The 14,375-nt window shown below is 55.8% G+C and overlaps 2 protein-coding genes across 3 annotated transcripts; both read right to left on the bottom strand.

The window, feature by feature from the left end:
* Window positions 1-3,439: 3,439 nt before the first annotated feature.
* Window positions 3,440-5,236, bottom strand: LBX2 (ladybird homeobox 2). Its single transcript, XM_060027747.1, has 2 exons — window positions 5,008-5,236; window positions 3,440-3,976 (listed from the first exon to the last, which is right to left on the bottom strand). Exons 1-2 carry the CDS (start codon window positions 5,210-5,212, stop codon window positions 3,591-3,593), a joined length of 591 nt encoding a protein of 196 aa, XP_059883730.1. The 5' UTR covers window positions 5,213-5,236; the 3' UTR covers window positions 3,440-3,590.
* Window positions 5,237-10,907: 5,671 nt separating this feature from the next.
* Window positions 10,908-13,244, bottom strand: PCGF1 (polycomb group ring finger 1). 2 transcript variants are annotated; one of them, XM_060027746.1, is made up of 9 exons: window positions 13,061-13,244; window positions 12,536-12,641; window positions 12,226-12,378; window positions 12,000-12,071; window positions 11,768-11,873; window positions 11,548-11,581; window positions 11,363-11,449; window positions 11,150-11,230; window positions 10,908-11,046 (listed from the first exon to the last, which is right to left on the bottom strand). In XM_060027746.1, the coding sequence occupies exons 1-9, from the start codon at window positions 13,151-13,153 to the stop codon at window positions 10,999-11,001; spliced, it is 780 nt and encodes a 259-aa protein (XP_059883729.1). In that variant the 5' UTR covers window positions 13,154-13,244; the 3' UTR covers window positions 10,908-10,998. The 2 variants fall into 2 exon arrangements, with proteins under 2 accessions (XP_059883729.1, XP_059883728.1); XM_060027745.1 differs by lacking the exon at window positions 10,908-11,046 and having other exon boundaries at window positions 11,090-11,230.
* Window positions 13,245-14,375: the final 1,131 nt, after the last annotated feature.

Here is a 14,375-nt window from a genome sequence, read left to right as displayed (position 1 = left end):
TGGGGCCTTAGCAGGAACCCAGGCTTCTGCTACTTTGGTCATGGTCTTTCTCCACTCCAGCACTGGGCATTGTAACCAGCCTTTGCCCCATGTGAATTTACATACTTTTTTCCACCCAGGGTCACTGCCCCTAAAGAAGGCTAAAATCCTCTACTTTCTGTATAAGAATCATGACCTCCTTCTGGTTTCTCCTCTAAGATCCTGGCAGCTGCTCCTGGCTAGTTCCTCCCTAGCTCTGCCTGGGACTCTCAGCTCATTTAAATATGGATCTGCAGGGGACTTTTAGGCCTCCAGAATGCCTTTCCTAGAGGAACCATTTATCAGGATGAATGACTCTTGCTGCCCTATGGGTCTTATTCAACACCATTTGCACCTAGAGATAGGAGATGCTGAAGCACCTCTTTATTTAAGGCTGTCCCAAATTCTTTTATTGTTTATGGTTTCAGGACGCTTAAATACTGTATGACAGATTGAAGTCTGCCATTACCAGTTGGGTCACCTTCGGCAGATTTCTTAACACCTGTGCTTCAGTTTCCTCATCTGTAAAATGTGGGCAATCCCTACCTCACAGGTCTGTTGTGAGGGCTGAAAGAGAAAGTGTGAGAACCTACCTACCGAAAGCCTGGTACATAATGGGTGTTAAATAAACTGATTTTTATCTGCAATTGTCCTACATATTCATGATTCCAACACTGGGAAGAGGAGTATGAGTGAATTGCTGCTTATTTCACAAAATACAGAGTTTGTGGGACTGTGGTTCTCAAAGTGTGGTCCCTGGGCCACCAGCATCAGTGTCACCTGGGAATTTTTTACAAATACAAATTCTCAGGCCCCCTCTAGACCTTCTAAATCAGAAGCTGAAAGAGTGGGCCCAACAGTTTGTGTTTCAATAAGCCCTCCCGGTGATCCTGAGGCACCTGACGTTTGGGAAGCTCTGCTCTAGGACCTAGCAGAGGAGACACCCATCCAGGAGGCCATTTTGGTGGGACAGGTTTGAGTTTTGTTTATCCAAGCCTTGATCATAAGAGGTGGTAGCACTGGGCTAGAATTTAGGAAGCCCTAAGTAGCAGAGGGTTATGGCTCAGAGCCAGTTAACTTGACTGAACCCTACCTTCCTGACTAGAATTATTTGCCCTGGGAGTGCTTTGCTCATGCCCGGCTGGCCGGGGGGTGGGGTTCGGGAGAGGTAGTTGTGTTTGTTTAAGGGGTGATTATATCACAGTGCCTCCATACCAGGCCTGCTCATGTGGCCCTCTTGTCCTGGACTGGGGCTAGGAAGGTGGGACTTACATGCTTTGGGGACTCCACTAGGGCTCCTGGCCCCTCAAAGAAGGGCCACCCACCACTACTGTATGGCGTCTTTGCTTCCAGGCTGAGCTGCTCCTTGCTCTTCCAGCCCCTCAAAGAAATGTCCCCGCCCCAGTACCTCTTAGACTGTCCTGGACTCGAATCTTTCCCAAGAGCCATAGGACTCCTGACACCTTGCCTCCACTTTGTCCCACACTCACACTGCTGACTGGTAGGGTTCTGACCCAGCAGCCTGAGGTCTGAGTCCCCAAGGCTGGAAAGCAGAATAACCAAACATCCTGGTTTTCCTGGGACTGAGGGATTTCCAAGGCTGTGGAGCTTTCAGTGGTAAAACTGGGAAAGCCCTGGGCAAACAGGAATGAATTAGTCACCCCAATCTAAAGGTTCCAGAGAGGCAGTCTTTAGAAGGGGATGAAGGGAATACAGATGGAGCCCTGAACAGGAACCAGGGGAGGTATGTGTGTGTTGTATATGTGTACTGTAGAGGCAACACAGGTGCAAAGAATACTTTTTGTATATAATAGGTGACAGATTCTTAGCTCTGTACTAGTAGTCATTATCTGTTCCTGTCAATGATGTCATTTTCCTTCCAGTGGCCCAGGGTTTCAAGGTTGTCTTTGACTCCTCCAATCTTTGGTCACTGGAGAAATTACACTGATTCCTGTTTCATAACAACCTTCCTCCCGACTCCAAGTCTGGCCCTGAATTCTCTCTGCTCTTACTTTTTGCAGTGGCCAGAGCTACACTCTTTCATCAGGTCTGCGCCAGTCACCCTGCACATGCAGCCAGATGCGCCTGCCCTAAACATTGCTCTTATACCTCTCCTCCCTAAAACCTCCAAGAACCATGACCTGCTCTGTCTACAGTACAATGCCTAAATTCCTACCTTTGGCTCTTCCCTCTCTCTGCTCTGTGAACACTTCTTTCGGTTAGTAGTCCCAGCCCCCACTTACAAGCTTCACGACATGATCATGGGCTTCTGTGATTTCATTCTCCTTATCCTTACAATGAAATTAAAGTCTCATCTCATGGGATTTATTGTAAAGATTAATCCATGCAAAGCATTTGGAACTGTGTCTGAAAATGCCAGGTTCCTTTCTGCCTTCCAGCCTCGTTCACTTCCCTGAAATATCCTTTTCTGGGACTTCTACCTGCAGCTGAGGCCCTAGCTGACACATACCCCTCCCCCACCCCCAGCGCTGGGTGGATTATTCCCAGAGCATCCTGAGGGTGGGATTGTGGCACCTGAGCATGGGAAGGTCTGGGGAGGGAGGAAGGACTGATGAGGAGGGACTCCTAAAGATGAACAGGGATGACCAGGCATGGGGGAAGACTTGCATCACGGGGAGTGTTCCTTTTCCCTCCCCATCACATGCAGGAGGATGATTCATTACCAGCGTTAGAAATTAATCTCAGAAATATCTGTTGGAGGAGGTGGGCTGGGCTCTCTACCCTGCAAGCAGCTACTCTAAGCTCTGCCTCAGCAAGTAGGACCAATCCTTCCCACCCTCCCGCCACTACCATCATCCTGGTGGTGACATTTTCCGCCCAAGTGCGGGGTGGGATGGAGGTCCCAGAAGCAGGGGTATGTCCCCTCTCCCAGAGCTCATCACTTTGCCTGTGTCTCAGTGTAGGATTCTCTCTGTGGGGGCGAGGAGAAGGGTCAGGACTCTATTAACAAATGACCTCAGGGTGGGGAAAAAGGAGAGTCAGGCAGGACGCTGTCACTCTGGGGCCAGTCTATTAGTTAGGTGCAAGGTCTCCCAGGTGGCAGCTGATCAAACGCCGGGTGGAGACCTGGAACTAAGGCGGCCAGTAGAGGAGGAGTACGCGCCCGCAGCTACCAGAGTCCCTTGCCCTTCCCCTCATCCCGCAGTTTCCAGAGCATAGAGCTGACCAGCACCAGCTCTGAAGGCTGGTTGGATGCCTGGGTCCACATCCTGACCTAGGGGTTGTTCTTTTGTAAAATGGGCATAATTATATCACCTACCTTATAGGGTTGCTTGAGGGTTAAAGGAAACATCGGATTTAAAGAGCTCAGCACGGTGCCAAGCACGGAATCTTCGCAATAATCAGCAGATTTTGCTCTTACTGCGGGGAGCGTCAGGATTGAGGCGTGCTGCGGCGGAGTCTCAACTTTATTCTCAACAATTGGGAAAGGTGGGCGTCTGGACTGTGAGCCGGAAGGGGCCCGGGTCGACACCCTCCCTTTACCCCGGAACCCAGACAGGACGCGGAGGCGCGGAGTCCAGGGCCCCAGAGCCCTAGAGGTAGCTTTGCCTTCAATCTTCCACCTGTATCTCCTCGTCTGACAATCGGGGCCCAGAGTCAGGCCGGGCGGGGCCCGGGCAGAGGCCTGGGGCGCCGTCAGGCAGCGCGAGGCGGCACTGGATTTCGGGGGACAGCGAGCGCAGCGAGGCCAGGTCGGCGCGCATCTCCTCCACGTCGCGCTTGAGCTTGGCTCGCCGGTTCTGGAACCACGTGACGACCTGCGCGTTAGCCAAGCCGAGCCTCGCCGCCAGCCCGTCTCGCTCGGACGGTGCCAGGTACTTCTGGAAGACAAAGCGCCGCTCCAGCTCCAGCACCTGCTGCGCGGTGAACGCCGTGCGTGACTTCCGCCGTCTGCGGCCGGCCCGGCCAGGGCCCAGCGCGCCTGGGGCCGCGCGGCCTGCGGGGACAGGGCGGGGGTCAGCCTTCTTCTAGCTTGCGGGAATCAGGCTTCGGTCCGGGAGGAAAAGCGGGGGTGGGGTCAAGCCAGCGAGGGGGGCGTTGGTGCGGAGCGAAAAGACGGACGGGAGCCAGAACCGCCGCCCCTTCCCGAACTTTGCGAGGGGGGAGGGTGGTATTTCAGCCCGGGAGTGGGGCACAAAGTGGAACCGGCCACTGGGGTACTGGAGGCAGGAGGCTGAGGGTATCTTGCGGGGACCGGGGAGTGGGAGGAGGGCGGGACAAGCCAGAGAACTGGTGCACGGTCAGGCGGTCTAGGGCGGGGCCTTTGAGGCCTTCCGGAGCCCCTGGTGGAGCGGGCTTGCAGGTCTGGGCCAGCACCAGAGGCAGAGGCCGACCATGGTCAGAGTAGGGGCATTCAGCTGGAATGGTGAGTGCAAGAGAACCTGCACCGTGCCCTTCTTTAAACTCGTGGGTGTTGGGCACTCTCGGCTTATTCTTTTTGGGTGACACGGGCGCCCCCTCCTCGAGCCCAGAAGGGAGAGAGTGGGGGTACAAAGGGCGAGGAAAGGCGGAGTCCAGAGTCCCGCGGCCCTTGAGGCTCCAAGGAACTTCTGCTCCTTGCGCCCTCTCGAGAGGAGAGCGGCTTGGAGTGGAGCTCGGTCACCCGGAGAGGCCCGAGCCTCGCCTCCCTGCACTTTCTGCGCCGCCCTTGCCCTAGCTCACTCATTTACAGCCTCCGGGCCAGGCCTTTTGTCTCCTCTCTGGCCTTTCTCTGTCGCGATTGCCCCGCACAGTTCTCGACAGACTGGCCCTTCCCCTCGGCGCTGGCGGCCTCCAGGAGCGGGCGCGGAGCCTGGGAACTAACGGAGGGGAGGGGAGAAGAGGAGAGGCAAGCCCCAGCACGTGGGCTGAGGGCAGGGTGCGGATTAGGGTGGCGGCCAGGGTGAACGAAGGTTCGAGACCGGGAACCTGGAGGAAAGAAATGGGGAGAAGGCCAAGTCACAGTGAGCGACCTCGCCGGCGCTATACCTTCAGAGGGCTGCGGAGCGTGCCCGTCAAGTACGCGGAAAGTTTTACTAGTCAGCTCCTCCAGCGCGCACAGCGGCGACGTGGGACCTTGGTTCGACTCTGGAAGCTGCGACGCAGAGGGTCCTCGGGGAACCATGTGCGGGCCTAGGATGTCTGCGATGCTGAAGGGTGTCCGGGGTGTCGGGGGTTCGGATCCCGAGCTCATGGCCAGCCGGGCTGTGGCGGTCCCGCCGCCCGCCGCGCTCGGCTCCGCAGCTGCCTGGGCCCCAGCGCGGCTCCCGATCTGGGCCCCCAGCCTCGGACCCGCCCCCCGCGCTGGGCCCGAGCCTCGAGTGCCCCTCCTCCTGCGCCCCCACCCCCCAACCCGGCCGGGTCCGCGGTGGGTCTGGAGCTGGTAGACGTTCCGGCAGCGGTATTTCTACAGGGTGGGGAGGTGTGGAGAGAAACCGGAGGAACAACCCGCCAGGCCGGGCCGCAGGGCTGCTCTGCGCTGCCGGACGCGGCGCAGTGCACACTCGGGCTGGACCCTTCCTGGGCGGCCCCCAGATTCTGTATACCACAGACTCCCCGCCTAGCCGCAGCTCTGGCTCATAAACTCGTCGGCAATAAAATTGCTTTCCCTGGCCCCAACGGCTGGGGAGTTGCAAAATTCCGAAAAGGGAGAGCAGAACTGGCAGTGGTAGGATACCCAGTCTCACCTAGTAAGGACCTCTGTCTCCTGACCTGGCCCCCTCGTTCCGCCCCATCCCTGCGGAACGCTCTTAAAGAGGTCGGGCGGCTGGAAGTTATTAGCGCGGTGCTGGGGGCTGGGGGACTTGCAACTTGGAAGGACCTGGCCAGGCAGAGCGATTGTAACCGGGAATACTGGGGATGCCATGGGGAAGCAAGTGCAGGTGAGTGGACTCTGCCGGCTCTCTGGCTGGACCCAAGGCTGTCCCGCTAGGGCTCAGAGGCCCTGAGGAAGTCAAAACACATGGAGAAGGGGCCGGAGACCTGGGCCTCAGGAGAGAGGACACAGCAAACCAGAGCTAGTGTTACTGCCCAGGAGGGGTCTTTGCCAGTGAAGCCTGGGCTTCCCGGTTACTCTTTCCATCTATCAGTCGATCTGTCTTTGTTTTCTTATTAAGCTCCTGTAGTTGGAGTAGAGGTCCTTCAGCCTGGAGAGGCCCAGAAACCACCCAGCATCTACAACAGTGGAGGCGGCCACTGGTCACTGCCCAGGAGCGTCAGGGTCACTCACTATAGAAGAGTGACTTGAAGGGCAGACTTCATATACCCAACCAGATCCTGGGACAGAACCCCTACCAACCCAGGGGCAAATTCTAAGACCTGGGATATTCATTCCTATCTTATCTGGGTTCTGTCTTTCTCACTTCTCTCCCACAGCTAGTCCTGGGCTTATACCACAGCCCTCCTTTGTAGGAAGAAGACAACTCTGGGATAGCACTGCTCACCAGTGGAGGCCCAACAGGGCAAGGGTTTTGTTCACGTCTCACATCCCAGAGGCAGAGAAGCCCCACCACTCCTGAGGAACTCACCACTCCTAAGGAACTCGCTGCTATGATCTCTTCTGTTTTTTTCAAACAGTGCCATGAAGAAGTGGACAAGTCCCTCCTGGACTGTGCATTATGTCACCTTCTCTGTAGACTTCTGTACCTCCGACCGTTTGTGCAGTGATACTCTGAGTCCACCTGTCTATTCTCTGGGGCAAGTGGAGCCTGCAGTTGGGGTGCCCTGAACAGAGCTTGGGAGATCCAAGACACCTGGGTCAAAGACTCCTTGACAAGGACAGGAAAACACTTTGATAATGGGGGTCAGGGAACCTCATGTAACCTGAGGCAGTGACATAGCCCACACCCAACAAAGGGTATTCTTGGTAAAGGGCTCCCTCCCAAGTCACCCCCCATCCCCTAAGACTCACACAGACACTCACATAGTACCTTCATGGCAGCCTAAGCAATAAACTCAGCCCAGTGGGCCACTGTTGGATCAGAGAGCAGACGGTGGAAAGCTGAGATGCCAGGACCTTGTTAATTGGTTATTGATGGTGGCAGGTGGAGGAGGGCCAGGAGAGATCCTCTTAGCTGGAGGCCTCAGCCCTCTGAACCATCCTGGGGGTTTCCCTTAATCTGCAATTAAAGAAGGTCTCAGGAGGCTGCAGGAACTGCCTAGCCTATGTCCCAGGCCTGTCACCAAACAGACACTCCAGCCTTCACTCATGCATCTTCTTATGTAGCTTTTATGTCATCTCTTCTGCTCTCAATTACTCCTTTGTGTCAGTGTGGGGCTCTCCTGAAGGGCCTTTGCTTTCCTCCCCTTCTGTCTCTCCAACATTTTCCCCCTTGCAACCGGGCTTAGGAATGGGGTTGGACAATGGGGTTGGGCAGTCCCCAGATGTGGGTTTGGGGGAGGAGAGGGAAGGAGAGACTAGTAAAGGGAAGAGGCCACTTACAGCAGAGCCCAGCTAAGGTCATCTCAGCAGCCAGGGACTTGTCCAGACAATTGTGGGGCCACAGGAGGGGACTTTTCCCAGCAAAGCCCCTGGAACCTGAGCTGGGGAGAAACCAGATCCTCCGAGGGGGGTAGGAGGAAGGGAATGATTAATGAGGGAGATTAAGAGATTAAACCTGGGTCCTGGGCTGAGGAGCAGGGCGCTTAGCTGTCTCATAGGCTTCCGCCAACCCCAGCTTGGCAGTGCTGCTGCTTTCCAGTGCACCTCTTCCCACCATACCTCCCACCCCCATGGTCCAGCCCTCTCTGACTTGGGTCCTCCCCAGAGCCATCCAAAGACGTGAGCATACATTGCTGCCTGCCACCCCCCCTTCTGCAACAGACTCTCCCCATTGTCCCTTCAGACATTTGGGGGTCCTCTGCTCCCTCCTCTAGCAGAGATCCCCTCTTTCTCACTTTCCCTCCAGAAGGCACCTCCATTCCCACTTAAGGGTGCCTTCTCACCCACCCCCAACACCCTCTTTCAGAATTCCCTTTCCTCATCACCCCCATCTTATTTCACATTCCCTGACACTGCACCTCTGGCCCACCTTGCCCTCCTCAGCCTCTCAGCTTGCAGATTCCTCTACCCAGGCCTGCCCCAGGTGTACCCCCTCTTCTTGGCATCCATATCTGCTCAACAAATGACCTTCAGTCCCCTGGATTTCCCACCCCACGCATTTCTCTGAATTCTGTGAGTGTAAAGGGGGGCGGAATCCCCAGAATAACCTCCTTGGGTTGGTGGACGGCCGAGGACAGTCCCAAGAGATGTGCTTGTCCTCCCCACCCCCCCCCCCCAGGGGAAATCCCTTAACCAGAGTGAGAGGGAAGTGGGCATTTTAGAGAAGAAACTCCAGGCAGAGGAGCTGGGGTGGGGAGTCCATACATCTCACACACTTCTGGGATGGTTTTCTCTTTCAGAAAACGTTAATGCAGATATAACCGATTCAGACATAAATTTTAGTTTTCTCACTTCTAGGGCCTCAGGTCTGTGAGTTCTTTTAGGCCTTTACGCTGGCTCACAAAAAGCTCTGTGCAATTGCCACCAAGCTGGGAGTGTGCAGGCTGGGGTGCAGGAGCGGCGGGATGCTCAGACACTCCCCCACACCCCTACACTGGTGTACCCCTTGGAACCCATTGTTCCAGGGAAGTCCCTTTTCCCTACCTCCTCACCCCCGCCCACCCCCAAGTCCTGGGAGAGACGGGCCAGGCTGAGAGAGACGGGTCCTCCTCTGTGCCAAAGGCCAGAGCAAATCTTGGTGCCCCCTCCCTCAGGTGAGTGTGGACCACGAAAGGGGTTTGGTGAGAAAGGGCATGAGGGGCAAGGGCGAGCTTGGCCCTGCAGGTGAGGACCGACGCCTCCACCCGGGCGCCCCGCGAGGTCCCGGGCGCCTGAGGGCGGGCTGCGTGCTGGGAAGGCCCTGCGGCCGCTTCTCTGAGCACGGCGCCGGCGTTCTAGGTCACCAAGCCCAAGAGAACCGTGGGCTTGATTTGCCCGCTGTGGCGCAGATCGAGACCCGAGTGACCCCGAGGGTCGGGATCTGCGTGGGGCAGGCCGGGGAGGGAAGTAATGGACCCACAGATGGAGGGAGAACGGCGCGGTTGCCCGCAGCGGGTCTGCATCAGCCACTTCGGGAGACGCACGGCAGCGGCAGCTACCGCCACCACTGCCACCCCGGCTGACAGACAACAAAAAAGGCCCCACTGAGCTGGGGACGAGGAGGGGATCCGCGCCAACCCAGATCCAGGCCTGAGCGCCTTCTGCTGCTTCTTGGCCGCTAGCCATGTGTCATCAAAGGCCTCATCCCAAGGCTTGGATCTCAGGTCTCCCGTCTCCAGCAGCCTTATCTTCTGACTGGGCCTGCTAGATGTCAAGCTGCCGCCAAGCCCCTACTGGACTCCTCTGTAGGGGCGTTTCCATTCTCCTTACCTCCACTACCGCCCCCCGCCCCGCCCCCGGAAATGCCCTTTCACACACAAATGCCTTGAGAACAGTCTAAGTGCTGCGTGCTTGAGTGGGCCTGGGAGTACCCAAGCTTAAATTCAGGGAGAAGAGAATGGGGAACCCTGGGATAGATATAATTCATCAAAAACCTCCAGATACATGCTGGTATAGAGGCAGGCCAAAGACACTGAAAAAAGCCCTGATTCTGGCTGAGGGAAGGTTTTCTGTAGGAGGTGACACTTAGGCTTTCAAGGACAGCTGGTGGGGGTGGGGGGTGGGGGTTGGCGCGTTCCAGGCCTGAGGCCTGAAACATGTGAGGCTCGGGAATCTTGGAGATGGTGCCAGGAAGGAACTGGGCCTGGGCCAGTGGCCCTGCAGTGTCCCTACCCTGGTCCCTGCTGCCTGCCCAGAGGTCACCAGGGGTTCTGCCTTGCTGTCTGCAGTCTCTCCACATGTGCCTTTCTCTTGGCCTACAAGCTTCATCCATGGGGAGGGAAGCCCACGCCTACTGTGCCCTGGGAGAGAGCTCAGGTTTTTGCCCCTGAGTCTCTGGCTCTTTTAGCCAGTTCAGGCCACCTTCACTATGGCCCTCCCCTGAGCCCTCTGCCACCCAATCTCCATCTGGGGAAGCTCAGGCACCTTCAGCCCTCACAAGCTATACCCAATGAGCCCCTTGAATTCATGAGTCAGACTTTGGCCAGCGCCAGATTTAGGCTTTAAAATAAGGTTTAACATTTATGCTGCCTATGCCATCCAGTTTGTCCCAGATTCCACAGCAGCCCATTAGCTTCCTTCAGGAGCTCCTTGCTTTGGCCTCCAGTCCCCTCCTCTGTTACTGTCTGGCTCAACAGACAAGGAATGCTTGCTGAATTACTCAGTGGAGTTCTCGCCTTGTTGCTTCCCTCTTGTTCCTAAAAAGTGCCTCTCCTGAGCACCAGTTCCCTCTTTTCAACTACCCTCTCCACACCCTGGCTTCACCTAGCCCAGGTCCCTGAAGGCCCACTGAATCTCATATGGACAGCGAGGTTTCCAGCTGTGACTATCCCCATGTGTTCTTGCATCCCACTTTTTTTAAGGCTCCTCCCATAGTGCAATTCTTTGTATTTTCTTTCAAATATCACTCTTCTTCAGTCCTGCAGTGGCCACTGTCAAACCCTAGCCCCATTCTCACCACTATTGAATTAGGATACCTCCAACTCAGGCCTTCATTATATGTGGCAACATTCAAGGATGGTGAGAGCTCCCCTTCCCTTCACCAAAAAGAGCTGGTATGAATGACCTGGTTTCACTTAGGTCACCTTCAGAGTTTTACATATGTAGGGTCCTCTACTGCTTTCCTTTGGCAATTCACTGAGGGAACACCAACATAGAGAGGCCCTCCTTCTTGATGAAACTCAAGAGGGAAGCAGGACACAAGACAAAGCATGAGTGTGTGGCAGGAAAAAAAGGAAAAATTTGCTTTTTTTAAAATTTTTATTTCAAAAAATAAAGCCAAGGTTAATTTCACATAAATATCTGGGGAGGGAAGGGCAGAGGGATAGGTGGGGGCTTGGCCCCTACCTCCTCTTCTCTTTCACACTGTATTGTAAAAGCAAAGGGGATGGCTAAGGAGAGAATAAAGGGAAGAAGCAGTCAGTGGGAACATTCTTACCCAAGAGGCCCCCTCAGTCTGCCCCTGCCCTGGAGACTGCCTTGGCACTGGCTCACCTTGCCGAACCAGCGGGAGAGCCATATCTGCTTCATGGTCATGTGATCAGGGAGAACTTCATTGTCAAAAAGGAGCTGCACCTAGAAGGGAGACAGGGGCACAGTTTCAAGAAGTATCCTCTTGCACAGGTCAAGAACTACCCTGGTCTACCCTATACTCTGTTCCTCCTTTCTTAGCCGCCCTCCCCAAAAAACTTACTATGGGATACTCACATGTTGGGGATTTAGCATCAAGCGGTGACAGAGCACCCTCCGGAGATGGCGAACTTCAGCTCTAACAGAACATCGGACATATTTGTTCTGGGGGTGGGGAGGGAAAGGAAGAGAACAGGTGTGTGAGGGAAGGGCCATGGGGAGGTGAGTCTCCTTAAAGAGGCCCTCCCCTCAGCCCCTCTCACCTGCAGGATGCTTTTATTCTTGTCTTTGCCAGAACTGGGGGGGGGGGGGGAACAGACACAGGTTAGGGAGCTCTATCTTTCCCCTGTCCCTTGCCCAGACCATGATATACTCTCTTCAAGTGAACAGACACTCCCTTACTGCTCGCCCTCTCCCTGAGCCCCTCCCTGCCTCTGGGTCATTGTCACTGTCACTTCAGATAGCCCATGACCTGTCCTTCACCTCAGCCGCTCCAGGCATAGGCTCAGCTGCTCATCATAGCGATAGTAGTGGGCTTTTGAGTGGTCGAAGCTGCTGAAGGGGAGGCCAAGGTTGCTCAGGGCTGGCTCTGAGAAAGACAGAGTAATGAGGAGAGTGGCACATGTTCCATATGCCTTTTTCCCCGGGGAGCAAAACTGGTCAGGAGGAATGCTCTGGGGGTTTTACCTTACCCTCCTGTTACCAAGAGACATACCTTCCCCACTGGGCTGGGTGACCCGGTCCAAGCCTCGGGACTGGTAGAATTCTCGGATCCGTTTCTCTTCACCTAGAAGGGAGTGGAGTACAGGAAGTAAAATATAAGCCCTCACTCATTCTTTGTCCCTCTAGCTGTCAACCTCTTTACCAAAGCCCTTGTCATCTCAAGCTGTCACCGAGCATCAGTCCTCTAGAGGCCCCTCAAAGTCAGGTTGGTTACTCACTGTCTTGCAAGCCTGGCACTAGCTTGTACACGATGTCCTGCATGACCCGGTCCAGTTTGAGGTTGAGCAGTGGCTGTGTCTCGTGGATCTTGATGTTGCACATGGGGCAGTACTTGCTGGTTTGGAGGTACTTCACAATACAACTCTTGCAGACTGCAAGAAGAGAAAAGCAAACTCTCAGGCCCTCTGGAAATCGGGCTCATGGGCTGGGTGGGTCGCCTGGGTGGTTGGGGCAAGCAGCCTAGAGGCTGGCAGCCGGCTTAGTGGGAAGTGGGGCCTGGAAGAAACAGCCAGGGTCCTGGGCACTCACACGTATGAAGACACTCTGTTATGGTGGTGGCATCCACGAAGTACCCTGCGCACAGGCAACAGACGATGTGCTCATTCAAGTCTTTGATCTTTACTCGGACCTCCTCCTGCGGACACACCCTCCGTCAACGATCACTCTCCCAACCCCAACCCGTGCGCCTTCACAACTTGGAAGTCGCCTCTCATCAGACCCCACGGCCAACACCGCACCCTGCGCCGTCAGCCGATTAGCTCCCGGGGATTGACACTCCCCCTCCGCCCAGCAGAGGGCTCCGCGCACAGCGGGGTCTCCCTCCAAGCCAACTCGCTCCACCTTCCTTTCCCAGGGGAGACTACAAAGAGTGAGCGGCACAATGCGCAGGCGTCCTAGCCTGGAGTTTGGCAACCCGAGCGCAATCGCGCAGGCGCATTGGGCACCCTGTCTCTGCGCAGGCGCACTGGCGCCCGGCCAGCCACCGCCCGTCCTGTAGCCGGCCGCAGTTCGCACCGCTAGCCGACCACAGTGGTAACCTTGCCGCCCCTGCACCTCGTTCCGTAGCGGGTCCATCTTGTACACTGACTGGAGCTGGTTCCGAAGCCTCATCGCGATCGCAATCTGGCCCCCCTGAGGAGACGCCATCTTAAAGGCTGATCCCGGCCGGCCACTTCCGGTGCCGCCTGCGGGGCGGGACTTGTCGCCTCGCAACGAAGGCTTAGGTCTTTTCGGATTCGCTGACCCTCTGTAAGGCCCCGCCCATGTCCCTTTCTCGCCGTGTGCTCACCTGAGCCCCACTGGCCCCTCCCCCTCCTCAATCTGTAATTAGGGAGTCGGGGGGTGCCTGGGAAGGGGTCCTATCTCTTTGAGCTCCTGTAGTAATCATCATAATAGACCCGACATGACCTCGGGACTAACTTTTGGAGCCTGCAAAAGACGGCCGCCTTCAACTCCCAAAGGCCCGGCGGTCTCCTCCCGCCACCGCTCAGGGTCGTCGATCTCCTGTGATGATGTCCCTGCTAAAGAAGCCCCTCCAGGGCCCTCTACTTGTGTCGCCCTCCGCGGCTGACGCGTCCGCATTACGGAGCTTCATCCCGATGGTGGGCCTGGTCCCGGCTTCACAGCGGGGATTTCTCGGAGCTTTGCGGAATCTCGTAGAGGGTGGAGGGGAAGGAGGGACCCCCAGGGACTTGGTAGTGATCGTACCCCCGCCCCCACACTCTCCCCTGCCGCCGAGGATGGGGGAGCAGGCCCTGGTTAATGATGATGATTCAATCATCGGCGCCTGCGGAGGCCTGGGACAGACTAATGCAGAGCAGATGCCTAAGAAGGAGGGGAGGACGGCTAGGACACTACCACACATGGACACGCTGGGGCAGCGAACTCCTGCGGTAGCATAGGCCCAGTCCCGTACTTGGGGAGGACGCAGGGGCCCTAGAGCTGGTACACCGACGTCCATAGTTACTTTTTAAAAAGTGGGATTAAAAAAAACAAAAACAAAGATAAAATTACTGTGGAGTATTAACATCAGGTGCAATTGGAGACTCAAGAAGGGAGAGATACCAGTGGAGACCCCGAAAGACTTTCTGGAGGAATTGGGTCTTTGTGTGGGCACAATTTAGAGATTGGGGGTGGGGTGGGGAAAGGAGTGTGGTGGAAATAGAAAAGAAAGGCAAAGTGGGGGGAACGGAGTGAACGGAGAGGGACTGGACTGAGGCCCAGGTGTAGATCTGAGTGTAATGATAGAAGAAGCAGAGCCTTGTGGAGTTGGGACTTTAGCCTGAGGGCAATAGGGAGCTAAAAGACGTTTTGGAAGAGGGTGAATTATCCTATGAAAGAAACATATTTGTTCATTTATCTTCAGAGT

The sequence above is a fragment of the Delphinus delphis genome, chromosome 12, assembly GCF_949987515.2.
Source record: "Delphinus delphis chromosome 12, mDelDel1.2, whole genome shotgun sequence".
Classification (NCBI taxonomy): Eukaryota; Metazoa; Chordata; class Mammalia; order Artiodactyla; family Delphinidae; genus Delphinus; species Delphinus delphis.
The sequence above is the reverse complement of the archived record's forward strand: the minus strand, read 5'-3'. Positions and strand labels throughout refer to the sequence as shown.

What these genes read in the sequence shown, in the direction of transcription:
- LBX2 (XM_060027747.1), bottom strand. Translation starts at nt 5,212, where the DNA reads ATGAGCTCGGGATCCGAACCCCCGACACCCCGGACACCCTTCAGCATC. An exon ending in CGCTCCGCAGCCCTCTGAAG is followed by an intron (nt 3,977 to 5,007) that starts GTATAGCGCCGG and finishes CTGTCCCCGCAG; the next exon opens with GCCGCGCGGCCCCAGGCGCG.
- PCGF1 (XM_060027745.1), bottom strand. Translation starts at nt 13,153, where the DNA reads ATGGCGTCTCCTCAGGGGGGCCAGATTGCGATCGCGATGAGGCTTCGG. An exon ending in AGTGCCAGGCTTGCAAGACA is followed by an intron (nt 12,072 to 12,225) that starts GTGAGTAACCAA and finishes ACTCCCTTCTAG; the next exon opens with GTGAAGAGAAACGGATCCGA. An exon ending in AGAATAAAAGCATCCTGCAG is followed by an intron (nt 11,450 to 11,547) that starts GTGAGAGGGGCT and finishes CCCCACCCCCAG; the next exon opens with AACAAATATGTCCGATGTTC.